We start from the raw sequence: 19,166 nt of genomic DNA on the forward strand, positions 1-19,166 counted from the left end.
ACATTAAAAAATATAATTTAAACTTGACATTTTCGGATCATCTTTAGCAACTTCAGAATGCTTTTCTATGTGTATTATCGGGACGTATTTATGACCTTGCCCCTGAGTTCTGGACACCAAGGGCCAGTTTTTGCTTGCACACCTGCACATGTGAGCTCTGGAAGCACACGCACACATACACTCACTGTGAAACTGGCCACTGCCCCCACAGTTGGGTGATGTACACTGCGCTTTATCTCCCCTCAGGTTTTACTCACCCCAGACCCAACAAAATGGAGTTTGCTGTCATTTATGCTTATATATCTTAATCCCATCAAAATAAAACAACAACAAAAAAAACCAAAAAGCATTCAGAATGTATCTGCTTGCAAATTAACCGAATATGTTGAACAAAAGCAAATAAGGATTTTCCTCTCCTCTTGTTCTTCACCCCCCACAACCCACCCCCAAACAACCCCACCTCCCTCTGACTTGGCTCGACACTCAGTGCTCTCAGGAAGGGCAGGTTTTTACATGGCTCCCATGATCCCCCAGTATTCTGAAAACATTGGCCAAGGCAGGATGCCGTTTGAGAGCAGCTGGAGAACTGTCCCCTGAGTTCTCCCTGCCAGGTAACAGGCTCCGGGGGATGGGGAGGAGGGGGCTGGAGGCCATGACAGGAAGGGAATCCAGGACGGAATCCTGTTGTAGCAGCAATTCTGAGGAAGCGGACGGCCAGACTTCCTCATTGAGAATGGAAAGTTTGGGAAAGCGGGCCAGTTTGGATTCAGTAGGGAAAGAGAATTCATTTCTTTTAGTGTCCTCATTTTGCTTCTCTAAGATCTGCCCCAGCCCACTTGCTGGATTTGCCCCCCTGGCCTCACAGAGATGGAAGCGACAGCCTTAAGCTTTCCTTATTCATCTTCCCACCTTTGGGCATCCTAGTGCCGGGCACATCTTTGTGCATCAGTGGTGGCCAGTGGGGAAGACAGCACAGAGGAAACAGGACCTTGGGGACAAATGCTTAGCCCTCCCGTGGCCGGCCACAGTTCCCTCTTACACAGAGGGGTGCGGGACCCTGCCTCTCACTGCCCCGTGCGGCTGCAGCAGCACAGAACGCTGTGTCCATCCCACCTGTTCCTCTCGCTGCTGCTCCAGGCCGGATTACATTCCCCAAATACACAGCTTCACCCAGCACAGCAGGAACCACTCCGGGATGGGAGCACCAAGCATTCCTCCTCTTGGGCTTTCGTGTTTAAAAACCATGACGACAACACGTAAAAGACAAAATGTTTCTCGTCAGATGCATCTTTCCTCAAGCCCCTAAAGAAAGTATTTTTTGCACCAGCAATTCACTCCTAAAGGAGTGAGTAATAAACTGCCACTTTATGAGCGATGTGTACTCTGGGTGCAGATAAAGACATCTTTTAGACACAGCCTAATTTATAGGATGTCCGAGGTCAACAGTTAACGAACTTTGGAAAAACAGTCTTTCATAAGAGAAGAGGAAAAAAATAACATCCAGTATTCTGTTTTCCTATTAAAATGAGGAAAACAAAGGAGTAATCAGGACTGTAATTTATGGGAAAGTATGCAGACATCCATCTGCTTTTATTGAAAAAATATCCTGCAGATGTTGGGCCTAATTATGAATCTGCCATTTTCTTGTTAAAGAACTTGAGTTGGATCCCAGTCCCGGATCAGCATCCTGGGAGCCGTAGCACAACAAAATGTAATTATTTAATTGATCTTTAGACACCTATTATTTTTATGTAGATGAGAGAACTTCCAACATGAGGGCTGTTTCTCTGGAGGTGAATGTTTGAATATTAAATTATGCTAAATTTTGGTTTCATTTCCACAGGTTCACAGCAGACAGGATTCCTAAACGCGCTTAAGGACAGTCCTGCAAGATATCCTTTGGGGTTGCCCTGGTTCCTACAATGGTAACGTGTTAAGTATTGGACTGACCTTCTACTCAACTACCTCTTCCTCTGTGCCTTCGCTTTTCTTCTCAGAAATCGTATTCTCCTTTGTTCTTCCAAAAATACTATGTTCACGTGACAAGCAGTAGCATCCGAAAGTTTGAACCTGGGCATGACTCGTTTAGACGTGTATTAAGTTGAAGTGCTCTCGAACTGGAAAGCTAAGTGTAAGTCCTTGCTCACTCCCGAAACATGCATTGATTTTTGTTAAATTAGGTTGGTGTGGGCAGGAGGGCTGGCAAGGTCCAGCGGACTTCATTTTGATGAGCAGGGGGTCCATGCGAAGTGTTTACAGACACCCTAGGTGGGTGGCCTGCTCGCTATGAGGTCACCAGATGGGAATCCTCAGACCCCCTTTATGGATTCCTTCTGGGAGTGCTGTTAGGCACACCTTCAAGCAGTCCGGATAACCTATATTATTCCCAGACTCAGAACACCTTTTCACAGTCTTGAATGGACTAACTGAAAGATGGTAAATCTCAAGCCGTTTGGATTGATCCCATCCTGCCAAGCAGTTTGTATGGGCACGTGCTATTGTATTATGAACTTCTTGAAAGAAAATGTTCACCCATGATGGGCTTGAATGGGCTCCTTGCCTCACTCACCTGTCCCCCTAGATTTCCCATTCATTAGTATAGGGTTGGCCCCCTGGACCCACTGACCTGGCTCCATCTGGGACCGCCTCTCTTCCTTCTCCGTATAACCAAGTAGACTGCACTTGAACTTCTCATTTCTCCCAAAAGTCATCTTCATCTTGTGGTAGAGGATTCTTAAACAATGAATGAAGAAGTTTGCTAAGATGTATATATCATTTACATCATTTAGTTATTAAAATGAACCAGCTTGTGTCCCTGGGGGCATATGTGTGTGTGTGTGTGTGTGTGTGTGTGTGTGTGTGTGGTGTTATTTAGGTATTTGAAAACAAATGTGGTCCTGTATATATTTTCGTTCTATAAAGTATCTCCATTTTGGTACTTTTGTATTTAAAGCACAGAATGTTGGTTACAAGTACAGAGTCTGTAGTCAGCTGATCTCCCAGAAAGGGGGCAGGGGCATATGGAAGATCTACAAAGCTGACTTGAAGAATACATTTTACAGGTACATCCTGTCTCCTATGAAGGACCTGGAGGCAAGAGTTAGCTAGAAGTTATCCAGAAGGAAAGGTGGTCCTGAGATCAAAATTGTCGATGTCTGTGGCCGCTAAGAACAGGTCCCACGGGAAGTGTCATTCTTTGTCCCTCTTCCCAGTGCTGTAAGCGGCGACACCCTCCACCATCATCTCCTCTGTGCCCTTCTATTTTCAAGACATGTTGCTTGGGTATATCTTACAGTCAAGACTTGTCTTGAAGAAGAGGCTCATCTGTCTTTCAGAAAATTGGTTACATCATGAAAACATGCCAGTCTCATGAAGTTTTATAAATGCACCTGAGAACCAGAACTGAGGACTGGGCTGCAGCCAGAACACCTTCTGAAGCCTCGAGATGGTGGCAGCCTAAGCCACCACCCCTCCTCTGTCCCTGGCACCTGTGATTTCTCTGACAGCGTGTGCCTGTATGGATGCCTGTGGAGCTTTCCAGACAATGAATGAGCATCCGTGATGGGGACTCTTCTCCATGGGGAGGGGAGGAGAAAGCCTGACCTGGGACTTGGGGGATCTCAGCTGCTCCAATTCCTGGGGACAGCAGACTCCCTCCTGCTCCCTGGGGCTCACCTCCTTACTCCCTTTGGGCACAGCTGTCCCCCTGGAGCAGAGCACATGCACTCCTTGTGCGATGGGTCTTCTGATATCTGTTACAGACCTCCCGACGCATGGATCTTATCATATCCCAAGGAAGGACCAAAGAGCGAGGTCTAGATTCCTGCTTACCCTCACAGTTATGAGGTTTAAGGTCATTTCTTTCAACCCTTTTGTGTCTCAAAATTTGTTGACCTGCTAGAGTTAGCCATTCCATATTTGACATGCTGTGGTGACAAAGTCAGTTATACGAAATATAAGTGAGGACACCCAGCACCAGAATATTGTTTATGTGCGTGACAGGAGTGATTTCAAAGAAGCATCTTTTGTGGCAAGATGTCCAACGGACGGTCTCTTCCAGAACCTTCTTTTAGAGCACACATGTCTGCTCATTCTCATGATTTGGCTGTGCTCTTGTGTATAATCAAGAGCATTGCGTTCCTCGGAAAGGGAAGCAGACAGATGCTGCTGGTGGAACGAGCGGCCCGCTGACTTTGCAGGAGAAACCGTCCGCACGGAAAGGAGAGGAGAGAGAGAAATGCTCTTGTCAGGTTCAGAGCAAATTTTAGCTTGTTTTCCCTCCAAATAACATTCTCGGGTAGAAGTAAAGAGTCTTTGCTATGGCCCAGATTTTGAAAACACGCAGGCATCTCAGTCACTGCCTTTCCAGATGGTGTTGCCAGGTCTAGGGTCTGAGGTATGTCCCTTCTTGTGTGTCACCCGGACATGTCCCCCACATCAGGAGCTCGGCAGCCACCTGGCCCAGTGGGAGCCCGTGGCAGCCACCGCCTGCCTGTGATTGTGGGACCCCAGCATATGCCTGCTGTATTTTGGAGACTTCAAGCAACATAAAGTCATTGCTGTGCCGCTCTGTAGGTCAGAAGGCCGCAGGCTTGGCTCATTTCTGCTCTGGGTCCCACAGCGCTGAAATCAAGGCATCACCAGCCTCGACTCTCATCCGGAAGCTCCGGGGGAGAACCCTTTATTGGGCTCATTCGGGTGCTTGACCATGTCCGTGGGATGTAGGACGAAGGCCCCTTTCTCCGTTTTCAGACTCAGGACTTCCTTACTCGTCAGAGAGAGCAGCAGCGGGTCGGGTCCCTCCCCCACTTTGAAGCTCTCCTGCCCGTCCTCCACCCACCTCTCCCACCTCAGCCAGAAAGCCTCTCCTTTTGAAGCGCAGCTGCAACCTGAGAATTCAGGACGATCTGCCCATCTCAAGGTCTGTGACCTTCCGTCTGTCTGATGCTCTCCCAGAGGACATCGGGGACCAAGAGCAGGCCCCCAGGGGAACATGACAGCACAGCAGTCCAGTGGGGACAAGACGGGCAGGGAGATGACAGGAGATGACAGCAGTCCCGGCCTGCATCTTCTTTACTGTTTTGGAAACAGTGGAGAATTTCAGGAACATCAGACTTGCCCATGCTAAGAAGTGAGGTGCTGGGTTTTTAGTTACAAAGAACATAAATGGTTGTATGTACCATTGAATACCGAACCCCGCCTCCCCCGCTGTTTGACTCCCGCCAGGCTCTCGGTGCTGACAGGTCTTCTCAGTTTTAAATACCTCCTTTGGAGAAGAATCCCTCCTTCTATCGAGTGAGTCTATTAAGAAGGGTTGAGGTCTGATGATTTATCATGAATTGGTATTCCAGAAGGAAAAGTATGCCTTAGGTCTATGGGGCTGTGATGTGTTTTTGAGAAAATACGAAGTTCTGGTTAGGAGTGATAACATATGTGTGGTAAGTCAGGCTGGCTCCCATTCGGTTATCTGTTCAGTGTATCTGGCTCCTGCCTTTCCTGTGGACACCTGTGTGGCTTCGGGAGGGGCACAGGGATGGCCGGGTGGTGCCAGTGAGGGGCTGTTCTCAGCTCACAGGGGAAGGTGTGCTCACCGCTGGGGCAGCAACCGCAGGTCACAGGGACAGAGGTGGTCCCAAAGATGATGGATCGTGCTGCTGGCGTGGTAGAAGCTTCTAGCATCAGATCATGTTAATACTCCCAAGCTCCCTTCCATTGCTGAGGCCCTGGGAGTCTGGGCCTCTTTGGAGGTGGTCGGTTTCTGATGGATGAGACGGATCTGTGAATTTCACCCTCATGGAAACCACTCCCTGGCTGCTGGCCCTGCCGCCCTCAGCTCATCCTCTCCAGCCCCGCAGTCCGGACAGGGCCTGAGTCTGTCCCGCACCAAGTTCTTAGAACAAGAGGTTTTCTGGGGCGTTGCCTGAGCGCAGAACCGAAGTCCCCTGTTGCCTCTGCATGTGACCCAGCAGAGAGTTCTCAGGCAAGAGAATAACTCAAATTTATGTTTTCCGTGGCCTCCAATCTGATCTCCGGACCATGATATCAAAATATCTTGGCAAGGAATCAGGGCACCGGCAAAGGTTTCTCTCTCAGTGGATTTACTGCAGACGATCCAGCTGAGAGCCGTGTCGTTGATGAAACAAGAGAAACGAGAAGCACAGATGGTGAATTAACAACAAGCTGAGACACCTTATCAGAGATACTGGCGAGAATGAGGGAGACACCAATGCCAAAGCGCATTCTATCCAAGGGGGCAGACAGCGAGGGTGGGCGGGGTGGTTCATGCTTCTCTTCATCGAGCATCTGTTGATGCCAAGATCTGGTGGAGGACTCTGATTTCTCAAAAGCAGAATAAATCTTAAGTGGCATCAGAAATCATAGAGAGCTTGCGCACTGGGGCCGGAGGATGGGGGCGGGTTCCAGAAGGGCATCTCGCAGGGGAATCAGGAAAAGCTTTGGCAGGTAGTGTTTGCACAGGGCTTGGAAAGATTGTGGGGTTGGGGGGGCGCGTGCTAACAGGGGACATGGAGGGGAGAGGTCCCCAGCAGAACTGAGAGCCTGAGCAAAACCTGGTGGTTGGGTGGGATCTCAGCACGTGTCAGGGAAGAGCAGGGAACATGTAGGGCTGGAGCTGGGTTTGTGTTCATTCGTTCCCTCAACAAGGTTTGCGGGGTGCTGGCTCCCAGTCAGCCGGCCTTCTGCCCTCATGGTGGAAGCACACAGATGCCCTTGGACTCACACACGTGGTAGGCAGGGGCAGGGGGGCCGGGATGGCTAACCCCAGTTGGGGGTGGGGGGTCAGCAGTGACTGCTCCCAGGAAGGGAGGGGCTTGAATAGCAGTGAAGGAGTGGGACCACCTTCCTCCCCTGGATGCTAGGGAACCAGCTTAGAGTTTTGCCAGGTGATGACATCACCAGAGCTGGGTTTTGTTATTGCCTTAATAATACTCACCTTGCAGCAGGGAATACAAGGAAGGAGGGAGGAGATGCTTATAGTGGAAAGGCCCCCAAAATTGAATGAGTGACTAGAGGACAGCTTAGCCAGCAGCTAGGCAGTCAGATCAGTATTGCTGGGAGGGGACGGGGTAGGGGGTCAGAGCCAACTCTGAGGGTTCAGCCCTGGGTGTCCAGGAGAGAGAGGGCACAGCAGAAAAGGGAGACTGCCAGCACTGGTTTGGGGGAAAATAAGTCCTATTTGCAGTCTACTGAGGAGCAGAACCTAAACGATGACACCCCCCCGCCCCGGGAACCGCCGTTTGAGACTAGAAATACCTTCAGGATCCTCTGTAGTTCCTTGCATGAAATACGGAAGGAGGAAGAAGTCAGGAGCCTGCGGTGACAATGCTCTAACCTCACAGGAAATGGGGCCCGTCACATGGTGCCTGGGGAGCCACATGGCCACTCCCCGGGCTCCCCAGCTTCGAGTTTCTGCGAGGTGGAACCCCACAGGGACAGGACCCCAGGGCGGGCGGTGTCATTTGAGGAGGAGCCAGAGAAGGGAAGCCCTGTGATCAGCGGTCGTTGCAATGAAACGGCATTAACATCCAATTAAAAGGATTACAGTCATTTTTAATCATGACTTATTGTTCGGCACTCCCAAATGAAGAGTTTCCAGTGGTTGCTAAATCAAATGGTAATTGATTGTACGTGGGTGGAGGCTTCTGACAGAAAGCCTTTTTATCCCCAGTTTGCATTCATTTCAAGGCGCAATGTCTGAAAGGCACCGGTGGCCTAATGGACATGGTTCTGTTTGAATGGAATGTGGTAGAAGGCTTGGAGTTGGCTCAGCACCCCCAGGAAGGAGGGACACCGTACTGCCCATTGCAAAATTAATGAAGGCAGCACAAGCCTTTGCTAAACTCAGCTTTTAGGACAGACCCTTCTGTCCCGATATCTGTGGATCCTCAGAGGGACCCCAGAAAATCGGTAGGACAGGCGCCCTGAGGTCCCTTACAGCTGAGTCAGCACTGAAGGGTCATGTGACCCTAATTTCTGCTCAACAGTGTTGCCAGAACTAGGGGCCGGATCTCCTCGCCACCAGTCCCTCTCTCCGCGCAGGGAGTGGAGATGCTTTCCCAGTGCCCTTGACCAGTCTGACTGGGGGAGTCCTGTGAAGAAGCAACATCAGATTACATCTCATGAGGGCACAGAGTTGGGGAGGATGGTGTTGGGTTTCTTAAATCGCTCAAGTACTACAAGAACATACTCTCATCGTAAAAGATTTCAAATGGTCAGAAACACAAGGGTTAAAAAAGGGGCAGTGCTCTTGACCTTGTTGGTGTTTGTGGGTCTTTCCAGATGGTATTCTAGGAGTCCATACACATACCAATGAGCCATTGCAGGGACAGTATCTGCCACGCGAATCACCGGGATGTGAAGGGCCTGCATCCCCGATGCAGGGTGGTCCTCGGGTGACGGTGGCAAGAGCTACGTTTTCCCATCTCTGTCTAAGGACTATAGGGTCATCCAGTGGGTGTGGAAACCATGCTGACAGATTCCTGACCCCAAATATCCACAAGCATCCGATGCTGACATAGACGCTGAGTCTAGAGAAGAGAGGGCAGCTTGGCCGAAGGCCGGCTTCCACAGAAACCCTTCCTGGGAGGGCGCGCTGCCGAGTTTACTGTAATTTTTAAGGGGAAAAAAAAAAAGATGACCAAGAACATTTGTTTCTTACATTTTAAACATCAGAACCCACAACAGAGACCTGAAGCGGATTAAAATTCATGAGGGCTGTGGCTGCAGAGAGAAGTGCCCCTCAGCCCTGTAGGCTGCCCAGAGCCTGGGTCACCCAGTGCTCAGGAAGGAAAGTGCCCGAGCCAGAGCCTGGACTCGGCATTCCCCGGCCACTCTGGAACCCAGAGGATTTAGGTCAATGAGGAAACGGACATGAGACACAGACTTTTTAAAAATAAACTGTTACCCGGATTTGGCGCTGGGCAAAAAATACCATCGCCTTCCTGATTGGCGGAAACTGGAAAGATGGCTGGCGACATGCTAAGGAAGACAAAGACTGTGGGACAGATGGGTCAGGTTCCAGATCACAGGTGGCCTTGCTGCTGTAAGTGGCAGCCTGTCCTGGGACATTGCCATCGCATGGGGCCTTGGGAAGGGTTCTTTCTGTCCTAGAAGTCTGGAGACCAAGTTCTAGTTCTGTTCTACCGTAAACTGCTGTGTGAGCTTCTAAAAGTGGCTTGACCCCTCTGGGCCTCAGCTTCCTAGCTGTAAAATTAAGGGATTAAAATAAATCAGGACCTCTTAACTTGAGGTCTGTGTGTATCTGTGGAGAGGTATCAGGGGAGTTTCCAAAACTCCTGAAATTATAAGGGGAAAAAAAGCATGTGTGCATATTTTTATGAGAAAAGAGTGGGGACCCAGGAAGATTAAAAATCTTTGGTTCCATGATCTCTCGCCTTCTGTGATTTTCCAGATACTGAGATGCCCTCGCCAGGCTGTCCAACACCCTGCCCACATGTCTGCAAGGGACTCTCACATCGCTTACCTCTCATAGGCAGACAGACCCCTACTCCCGTTGAGCAAGGAGGGAATCCCTCCCCACCTCTGCTGTCCTCAGTGCAGGGCTGGCTGCACACACAGAAAGGCACCGAGCCGGTGCTTCTGCGATGGCGCGGGAACCCAGTGGGCGGGTGTCTGCCCATCAGCATTTTCCAGGCTTTTGCATTCCCGAAGTCATCTAGTGATTACCTCGATGTGCACTATCCTGGGCTAGAAGCTACGGAGACTAGAATGCCAACGCCCCCCACCCCCGACCACACAAGGGGCTCCCTGTCTTACTGGAGGCCACAGGGAGACAGAGGCTGGCCGTGGTAACTGCTGTAATTTGGAGCCATCTCTGAGGCAGTAAACATCCAGCTCTTATTAAATTAGGTCTCAGTGGAATTGGCATGTTTTTTTCCCTCATTTCCCCTTTTAAAACTCTCAGTAAATAGGTTTGATACATTTAAGAGAAATTTTTTTAAAGATTTTATTTATTTATTTATGAGAAGCAGAGGAAAAGGGAGAAGCAGGCTCCCCATGGAGCAGGGAGCCTGATGCAGAACTCGATCCCAGGACCCTGGGATCATGACCTGAGCCAAAGGCAGATGCTTTACTGACTGAGCCACCCAGACACCCAAGAGAAATTAATACTGATCTGATCAAGGCATAGGTATTTTCACCATCTGACTATCGAGTCAGTGAGAAGATGTGTTCAATTATTTGTCCCCCTGCCTGAAAGTGAAGTTGAAGGGGAGTGGTCTACTTAGGCTGCCATAGGGTCACAAATCCGTGACACAGAGTGTCCCCATCTCCCCCAGTGGGATGCGGTCAGCCTAGAGCCACCAGGGCCTCCACAGGAATAGGAAAGGACCCAGCCCACGGCTTTTCTGTCCTAGTGGCCCAGCCACACATCCAGGAGCCCATTCCCAGCTCTTCTATTTCTCAAGCAAAGTACTGAACTTCTCCCTGCCTCAGTTTCCCTATTGGGTAATTGGGAATCCCACTTCTCACCAAGTCACTGACTGAGCATCAAGTGAGTTCACCCATGTGAAGCCTCTGGAGTGCCACCTGCCATGTAGCCAGAAACACCAGCCACAAGTTGTTATGAACGGCGGTGACGGCTCCTTACGACACACGGTGGGGGGCGTCCGCCCGGAGGGGCTAGCGCGGGGGCTGCATCTTGCGTCCTGCCTTGTCTTCTTGTCATTCTGACCCAGCTCTGAGCTAACCATGCAGTCTGCTATTTATAAAACGTCTCTAAAGCTCATGAGATACTAATACAGAAAACTGCAAGCTTATTTTTGGAGCTGTAAGCCTTGAATGTTACATGTCCGCTGGTAACAATGCCTCCTCCGACGAGTGGTCACGTTAAGTGCCTCTGCAGTGGGGCAGCAGCCAGAAGCTGGGCAGAAGCCACTTGAAATGCTGTGATCCTCCTGCACGGGCATGCCTGTTTTTAGATGGTTCATGCATTAGCATTTGTGTCTGTTCCGACGCCACCATCTTCTACCCAACTGCGAACTTTTGGTGACACCGAAGTGTTCCTGAGACAGAAGTTTGGCTCTTCATGTATGATTCAGCAAATAAGTCCTTTGCCTTCATTCTGTATTCTCTTCTTTACCCTGACCATTGCTTGTTTCCGTGTCATGGGTCCCCTCCTCGCTGACCTTTCTAGCTCTTATCTTTTCTTCCAGTTGTGCAAATTCATTGCCAGGGTCACCTGCCTTAATGCAACCCACTTTTCCTTGACTCAGCCTTCCCACTGGTTATCTCCATCATTTTCCCTGGGCTCCGCTTCACCTCTGCCTTTAGACCCCACGGGGTTTCTTGCCCTGTCTGTCCTGGGACGGGGGGGTAGGGATGGTCGGAGGAGGGGCATCTGTGAGTCCCCACCTATGAGAAGGCAGCTGAGAATGAGACCATCTTTGCTACAAGGGCCACCATCTGTGTGTCCCCAGGTGCACCCGAAGCCTCCCCTCATCACCAGTTGCCCCATCTGGACAACCCTGGGAGAAATGAAAAGGGGGTGCCCAGATTGGTGGTCCCCCTGGGATGGGGTCTGCTTCTCTGCATCTCTCTCTTGCCCCCACCGATCCTCCCTACATGTCCATACCTACCTGCTTTTCCAAAGTGGTGCCTTAGTTTCCCTTCTCAAAAGATGTAGCTACTCCTCACTTCTGTCCGCCTCTTGCCTGCCTCCGTGAGAAACGGACAAGGCCCACTGGGAGCCCTGTATGTTGGCATCTGGAAGACTGGGTACCCGGGGCTGTTTCCCTCTTAGCTAGCTAGCAGAAGAACATTCTTTCTCTTCTTCACGTGTCCATCTAACATCAGAGTAAGTGTTTTTCTGAGTGATTGTCGTTTCTAGAAGTTCAAACCTTCGAAGAGTAAAGCATATCTCTCTCTCGCCCAGAGCACAGCCCATGTTTCATCCTGGTGCCGAAAGGCAGTCAGGCAAGGAGCCTGTTGGCTTCTCCTGTTTCACATGCCACCCCGCGTGCCTGGACCATGGTATTTGTTAATAATGACATGGCAGATTCTGACACCACACTGAATACTGTGTTCATTTCTCTGGCCGAAAGATGAATTATTTCCAATCCTGAAAAAAAAAATCAATGGTGGTCTATTACAGTATGCTCTATGGCTTCTGTCCTTGGGAGCATAAAGAAAGCATGGGAATTTGCTCTCTCCAAGCCTGGTGTGACTTATCGATGGGGGATGCATGGTGTGTATTTCAACTCCCAAACTTAGGATGGATATTTTTGTTTTTCCCTGTGAAACATCTATATCTTATAAATAGAATTTCATGAACATTCGTGGGACAGAAGAATTCTCTAGTCCTTTCAAAGTGCCACACTCTAGGTTGATTTATGTCAGCTGTTGAGGGACACCACACTTTCCTCTGGCTATGGCACATCTTGTGGAATTCTGGACTCCCCCTCCCTCAATGTCTGGTGAGCATCCGCACTTCCTAGTCACCTATCGACTAGCTAAAAATGTCCCCATGTGTCAGCATGGGTTAAGGGGCTGGAAAGAAGTCCCCTTACTTAGAAATACCCCTCCACCGATGCCACTCTGAGAAAAGTCCCCCTGGCTCAGAAACCCACTCATAGGTGGGGGCGGGCAGCCACCATTGGGTGAAGGGACCGTCAGGGAGAGAGAAAGCATGACGAGAAGGCCTGCCCAGGCTTTCAGGCACCAATGTCCAGACCTGTGCCCAACTGTCAATCGTTGTTTTGTGACAGTTCACTCCTACCCTTGACACCAGACTGGGGGAGAGAGAGAACTGTGGATGTGACAGCTCAGGGAGCCCACCGATGGTTCACTGAGCACGAACGAGGTGAGGTTAGAAGAGAAGGGGGCACGTTGCCAGCCTGAAGGACACCGCTCTGACTAGGGATGGCCCTGATGTGAAGCAAGACAAGCTCAAAGGCCTTAGGGAGTGTCTGTGGGTGTTTCCCGTCCAAACCTCATGTCATCCCGGCTCCTTGGGCACCCTGAGAGTCCCCCTGCCTTCCCCGTTCTGCTCCTTGACTCCAGGCCACTGTGCTGGAGGCCGTGGTGTGCTTCTTCTCGGTCTGGTCTATCGTCGGCCTCTCAGGTTTCCACACGTACCTGATCAGCTCCAACCAGACGACGAATGAAGACGTAAGTTCTTGGCGGGCTGCGGTGCTGGGTGTGGGCGTCTGTGTCCAGAGGCAGAGGGGGAAAGGAGACAAGAGCTTGGGGGCCAAGGCCTTCTGCATATCCTAGTCCAGATGTGAGCCTCTGAGAGCGAAAAATGTGTCGTGGAAGCATCTTCATACATCGGCCTCCACGATTCCCAGCTGGGGATCTCCAAATTGTCCTACTTTCTGACCACATCAGTCAGATTCCGAGGTCGGCTAAGGGACACCCAATTTCAGATACTGAGGGAAGAAATTCTCTTCAGTAGTTTTGTGAGCAACCTGTCACACGTCCCCTGAAGGGACACCATGGCCAGCTGACATCTCGCGGTGAACTAATGAATCCACCTCTCAGGTTTACCACATGAGCTTTCCATTTCTGGAGGAGACCACCCTGACCCAGAGTTTCACTTTCTGCCCGGGATTGCCTGTGTGTACTTAATGAGGCCAGAGAGGAGGTATAAAAAGAGAAATCCCGATGTTGGCAAGGTTCCTCACAGCCTGGTCCTCTCTGCTCTGAATATTTAGCTTCTGACAGTCTCTGTCAGTACCATGATTAACTATCTCAGATTCCGTCAGATCGCCTTAAAGGCTGGAGAGATACGTGAGTTAAGAGAATATTAACAGTTACTTGTATTTGGTAGCTGTGGATATTCGCATCTGTGAGATTATTTGGGCAACACTGTGAGGCCAAATTCAGTCAGGCTGTAAGTTGGTGGGGAGCCGTGTTAACCGTTGGCCACCATTCATTTAACTACTGTTGAGCTCGCCAACTGTGGGTCTGAAAAACCCTCCACAGGCTTATGTGAGCTGACCTTCTGGAGCCATGTAATAGAAACAAGAGATTATTGTCCCCAAAGAATGTTACTTTCTCCCTAATGTGACCCAGGTTTGGTTCACATTAGAGAGAAAAAAACATTTGCCTGTTTTTCTGGAGAAAGTGTCTCGGTTTCTCCTGGCAAAGAAATGAGTAAAGATGACTTCGCATTCTTTATGGCCTTCCTCCAATCCAGTTTCCCTCAGCTGTGGCATTGGTGTTATTGTCTCACTTTTTCTTTCAGATTAAAGGATCTTGGTCAAATAAAAGAGGCAAAGAAAATTACAATCCTTACAGCTACGGGAACATCTTCACCAATTGCTGTGTTGCCCTGTGCGGGCCCATCTCTCCAAGGTGAGATTCGGAAAGCGTCAGGCGCTTTAGTGGACCTCGGAAAAGCCACTAACTTAGGTGTGGCAGCGCAGGCCTTGTGAGGTAGAGAGCCAGCCACAAAACCCGCTGTTAGAGTCGATCGCACCCTCTGGGTGACCACCAGGCCAGTGGTCGGCTTTGTGCCACGGAGACATGGCCTTGGGGCAGTAGAGATCTGGCTCTGCTTATGGTGCTGTTCCTGCCATCTTTTTGGTTCTTTCACTGAATTCTTGTCAAGGATGAGGAAAGTCTCCGAAGGATCAAAATGGGGAAACTGAGGCATGTGACTCCCATTCATTAATTGTGGAGTCATCTTGAGCATCCGTGCTGAAGAGAGAGTGGTGGTTAGCCAAGTAGGGGGTCCAGGACACAATGGAGGAAGCAGTTAGGAAAGCTGTAGAAATGGGTGCTGAGAGCTGAGTTTCCATGGTGATGGTAACGTGCCAGCACTGTGATGGCAGCGGCTGATGCTCATGAGCAGTGTTCGATCTGCTCTAAGTGCTTTATGTGTGTCAGCTTTTAAAGATTTCATTTATTTAGAGAGAGCCCGTGCACCCAAGTGGGGGGAGGGGTAGAGGGAGAGAGAGTCTCAAGCAGACTCGGCACTGAGTGTGGAGCCCTACGCAGGGCTCGATCTCACAATCCGGAGATCACGACCTGAGCCAAAATCAAGAGTCTGCTGCCCGACCAACTGAGCTGCTCAGGCGTCCCTATATGTATCAGCTTTTAAAATCTCGCTCTGTACCTAAGAGGTAGGCACTATTCTATCCCATTTTGTGGATGAGGAAACTGGCCCAGAGAGGTTCCAACATGCACCCACGTTTGCCGAGCTAGTAAATGCCGCCTGGTCAGGACCCAAATCCAGGCTCTGGCATCAGAACGAGTGCGAGTGAAGGATGTACGTGCTGCCCCCCCACCCCCTGGGGAAGCTACCCAAGTACAAAATGCAGTCGGCTCCTCATTATTTGTGAGTCGACTGTCAGGTAGAGCATTTCCAACAGAGTCATTAGATAATCATCCAATGTATTTATTAAGCACATATTCCGAGTCTCTAGAATGAGTTTCCAAAACATGCTACTTCCTTCCTTTTGGCTTCTAAATGCATAAATGCACTGCACGAGAGCCCCGGGATGGTCTCCGAGGTGGCCCCACTCTGTGCTTGGACCTCCGTGGCCAGTCACGGCCAATGTGTGCTCGTGGAAGGCAAATTCGATTTTATTATCAGGCTCACTGAAATATCATTAGGGCAGTAAGAGTGTCGCCCTCCCCCCAGAAATAAACCCAAGCATATATTCTTAGGCCTTGTACTAACGGGTTATATAACTGGCACTACTGGGTAATAGGCAGTCGATCGTTTTCTAGTTTGGGCCTAGAAAGTTGGGAGCCTACTATGCCACTCTCCCCCCAAACTGAGGCCCCTCAGGAGCCCCCTGGCCTGTCCCTCAGGGGCCTCTTCCGAGGAGGGGCTGTAGTCAGGGACAGCCAAGGACTCTGGATGGAAGGTTGCCTTGGGCTGGGGCATCAGACGTGCCCGGGAAGGTGCGAGACTTTCCCCAAGAGACCTCCAGACCCACCCAGGAACCCTGTTGGGGCTCTTTGGGCCAGAAAACCTCTCAGGAAATGCTTGTTTCTTTAGAATTGGCTTTGCTTCCTACTGGCTTATATTTGTGGATCATGGGGCCAGGCCGTGAGGCCCAGGTGAGGGGCCTCAGAGGAGCATAAGAGACAAAGGACAACGGGACAGGCCTTCTTCCCCAAATCTGAAACGCATCTGAACCCAGGAAAGGAATTTTGAAGTCTCCCATTTGGAACAAATCTCTTTTCTTGTTCCCCTTTCTTCGATTTGCCTTTGGTCCTGCTCTGTATCGTTTATTTATCAAATCTCATCACAACCAAATCTACTGCTTCCACGACTGGATAAAATTTCCTACTGTGGCTGAGCTGGGGCTATATTCTTTCCAGAAGCCAAGTCCTCTGGATGGGGCACTTCTTGAGGACGGCCCTCACCTCGGAACCACATGACCTGCTCCTGGGTTTGTGCAGGGAAAATGGGCCCCTGGCCTCTCCCACTGTGCCTACCGGCTCCCGGAACTGGCCCTGGACAGAAATGACAGGGGGAGAGCACTTATCTTTGCTTCTCCCTCTTGTCGCCTTCTCTGCCCCTTCTCTCTCTGCCCTACCTCACCCACCCCAATGCCCCTAAGAGAGCCAGTACCTTCCATGGGCATCCCAGCCAAGCCTCTGCAACAGGGACTATGAACCACAAGTGTGCCTAACCTCATGTACCTGAATTTCCCCTAAGGTGTTCCGAAATGGTGTAACGATGTACTTGTGAGATGTCTTCATGTTTCCCTCTGAAAACTAGGAACCATGAGGACGAAGACCCACGTTTGGTTCCCTGCACGAGTCCCCAGGACTGTGCATGGCTGCGGGGTAGAAATGGCCAGGTTTGGGAGAGGGGTTCGCCTACAAGTCTAGCAGAGGGAATGGAAAATTAGACAGAAAGTCCCAAGGTATGATCAGTCAGGCCCTGTGGGCCGGTGCGAAGGGTCATCCTGTCACTGACAGGTTGAACAGAACACAGTCTACACAGTCAAAGAGTGGCTGTGACAGAGGGCGGGGTGCAGGTTCCATGGGACACCCAGGAGGGCTTCCCAGAAGAGAGGGCCAAAGTTGTCGTCTGTTGTAAGGATGAGTAGGAATTTGGGGAAGGAATCTGGGGGAGGACACACAGGAGCAGCATGTGCCATAGCCCTGGGGTGAGAGGAGAGCATGGCCTATTAGAGGAAGACCTGAAAGAGCTCACGTCTAGGAGTGAGGGGACCACAGAAGGCAAAGCAAGAAGTGAGGGTCGGAGAGGGCGTCCAGATTAGAGGGGTTCCCAGGCCACTGTGAGGACTGAAAGGAGACTTGAGGCAGAATGTTACAGTGTTGAGTGTGTGGTTGGTCCATGAAACAGGCTGAACACAGAGGATGAAGGCTGAGAAGAAGTTCATTTTGTCCTCCCTTCTGTCCTTTCAGACTCTTTTGATGACCTCCTTCTTTTTTTTTTTTTTTTCTGCTCCTGAATGAAATCCTCTGCAAGCCCCTTAATTTCTCTATGACCTAAAAATAAAACAAAGGACTTGGGGCACTTCCGTGTCCTGGAGCACGGTGTCATTTCCGTGAGTAGGGACCCCAGAGTTCACTGAAAGGCATACTCTCTCTCCTCCCCTTCACCTGTCGCCGGGTTAGGATTTCAGCACAGCTTTTGGAAAGTCGCAGTTCACCCCCACTGCACACGGGCCCGTCCCAGGGGACCTGCAAGGCTCCCGTCCACCGTGGGCTGCAGATGACCACCGTCCACCCTTCTTTGCTCTTTCCACTTGATCTTCTGTGCCCTTGCAGGGGTCACACACTCGGTCTGAGCTGCATGGGGCTCCAGCACCCGCCCCCCGTCACCTTTGGAAGATGGAGGTCCTTGTCGCCTCTTGGTTTTTCTAAACCTCTGGGAATCCAACCGAAACTGGAAGCAGAGAGGATCCCATTGTCACAAATATTTTTCCAGGCTTTGTGACTGTGCGGTCTGGAGACCCGCAGGTGCTCATTGGAAAAACTCATGTCTCCTGAGAGGCAACCTGACAAGGAGGGGGGCGGCCTCAGGGGACTGGCCAGCCACCCTCGGGAGGAGGAGGGGCGCGCACGCACCCGGACGCATCTGCAGCATCTTGCGGAGGCTGCGGGGCCAGCGGCCGAGCCCCACGCGGCGGGGGCCATGCCAGGAGCGGCCACTCCTCAGCCCAACCTCCCCCTTGCCCTTTGCAGTCCTGCCCTTAGACTCGAGGAACACTGAGCCTTCGCTTGGGAAGGGAAAAAGGCAGTTCTTTTGATGGCTGCGTAAAGCTTCCCGTTCCTCCGTCTGGGCCACAGCGCCCCGGGGGCACAGAAGAGATGGTTTTACTGCTCTCTGGGCACTTGCCAGCGGGAGACAGGGACCCACTTCTGCTCATTCAGCCACCAAGCTTCTGCGCAGCTCCTATTGGGCGTCCGTGGCGGGGCTCCATGATTAACACCTGCTCCTGCCCTCGTGACGCTTACAGCCCATGACAGATGCAGGTCGGCCAGCGGGGGACCCTGCCAGGACGTGACCAACAGGGCGCGCTGAGGGACCGCGGACAGGCCCGGTCCAGGGTGGGGGTGGGCGTGGGGCCGGGGCAGGTGCTTTTGGGGGAAGATGAAGGCTGCCGTCTGGAGCTGGCAGGCTGCTAGATGGGGGGACTGCGGATAAAACCCCAGCGACACCAGGAGGAAAGGGGTGTGTGCCACTACAGGGGGTCCCGTGCAGGGCCCGGAGAATCCAGAGAAGGGGCAAGAGCAAGGGTTGGGGGCTTCGGACAGTGGAGTGGAAGGGAGAGTGACTGGGGAAGAAAACCCAGAGCCAGAGCAAAATGCAGGGACCGCCGACACCGGCGCGAGCGGGCGGGGCTGGGGCCGGGGCTGCGGAGTCACACGCTTGAGGAAGGAATGGACCTGGGAACACGGTGCCTGTCCTAAGAAGGCACAGACCGAGGCCGGGGTGGGAAGTGGGGACAAGTAGTAGGAGTGTTGGCGAGTGGTGGAGTGACCCCAGAGCAGGACAAGCAGACAGGGAGACCTTGTGAGGACTGGGCGCTAGACGAAGCTTAGGGGGACGGGGTGGGAGACCATGGGAGCCTGCAGCAGGTGACAGGGAGGGAACAGATGCTACGGGCATTTTTTAAAGGCCCAGGTGACAGAATTTGGTCCCTGACTGGACGTGAAGGTAAGTCGGGGTGTACCCCCAGGGGCCCGCACTG

The 19,166-nt window shown here is 51.4% G+C and overlaps 1 protein-coding gene across 3 annotated transcripts in view; it reads left to right on the forward strand.

The window, feature by feature from the left end:
- The window catches only part of ZDHHC14 (zinc finger DHHC-type palmitoyltransferase 14), a 272,226-nt gene that overhangs the window by 231,289 nt on the left and 21,771 nt on the right, over positions 1 to 19,166 (forward strand). For all 3 annotated transcript variants that reach the window (XM_047732878.1, XM_047732879.1, XM_047732880.1), the window contains exons 5-7: positions 1,844 to 1,892; positions 13,044 to 13,146; positions 14,225 to 14,334. In XM_047732878.1, the coding sequence (XP_047588834.1) occupies positions 1,844 to 1,892; positions 13,044 to 13,146; positions 14,225 to 14,334 (262 nt within the window). The remainder of the gene's footprint in view (positions 1 to 1,843; positions 1,893 to 13,043; positions 13,147 to 14,224; positions 14,335 to 19,166) is intronic.

This window comes from Lutra lutra, chromosome 6 (genome assembly GCF_902655055.1).
Source record: "Lutra lutra chromosome 6, mLutLut1.2, whole genome shotgun sequence".
Taxonomy (NCBI): domain Eukaryota; kingdom Metazoa; phylum Chordata; class Mammalia; order Carnivora; family Mustelidae; genus Lutra; species Lutra lutra.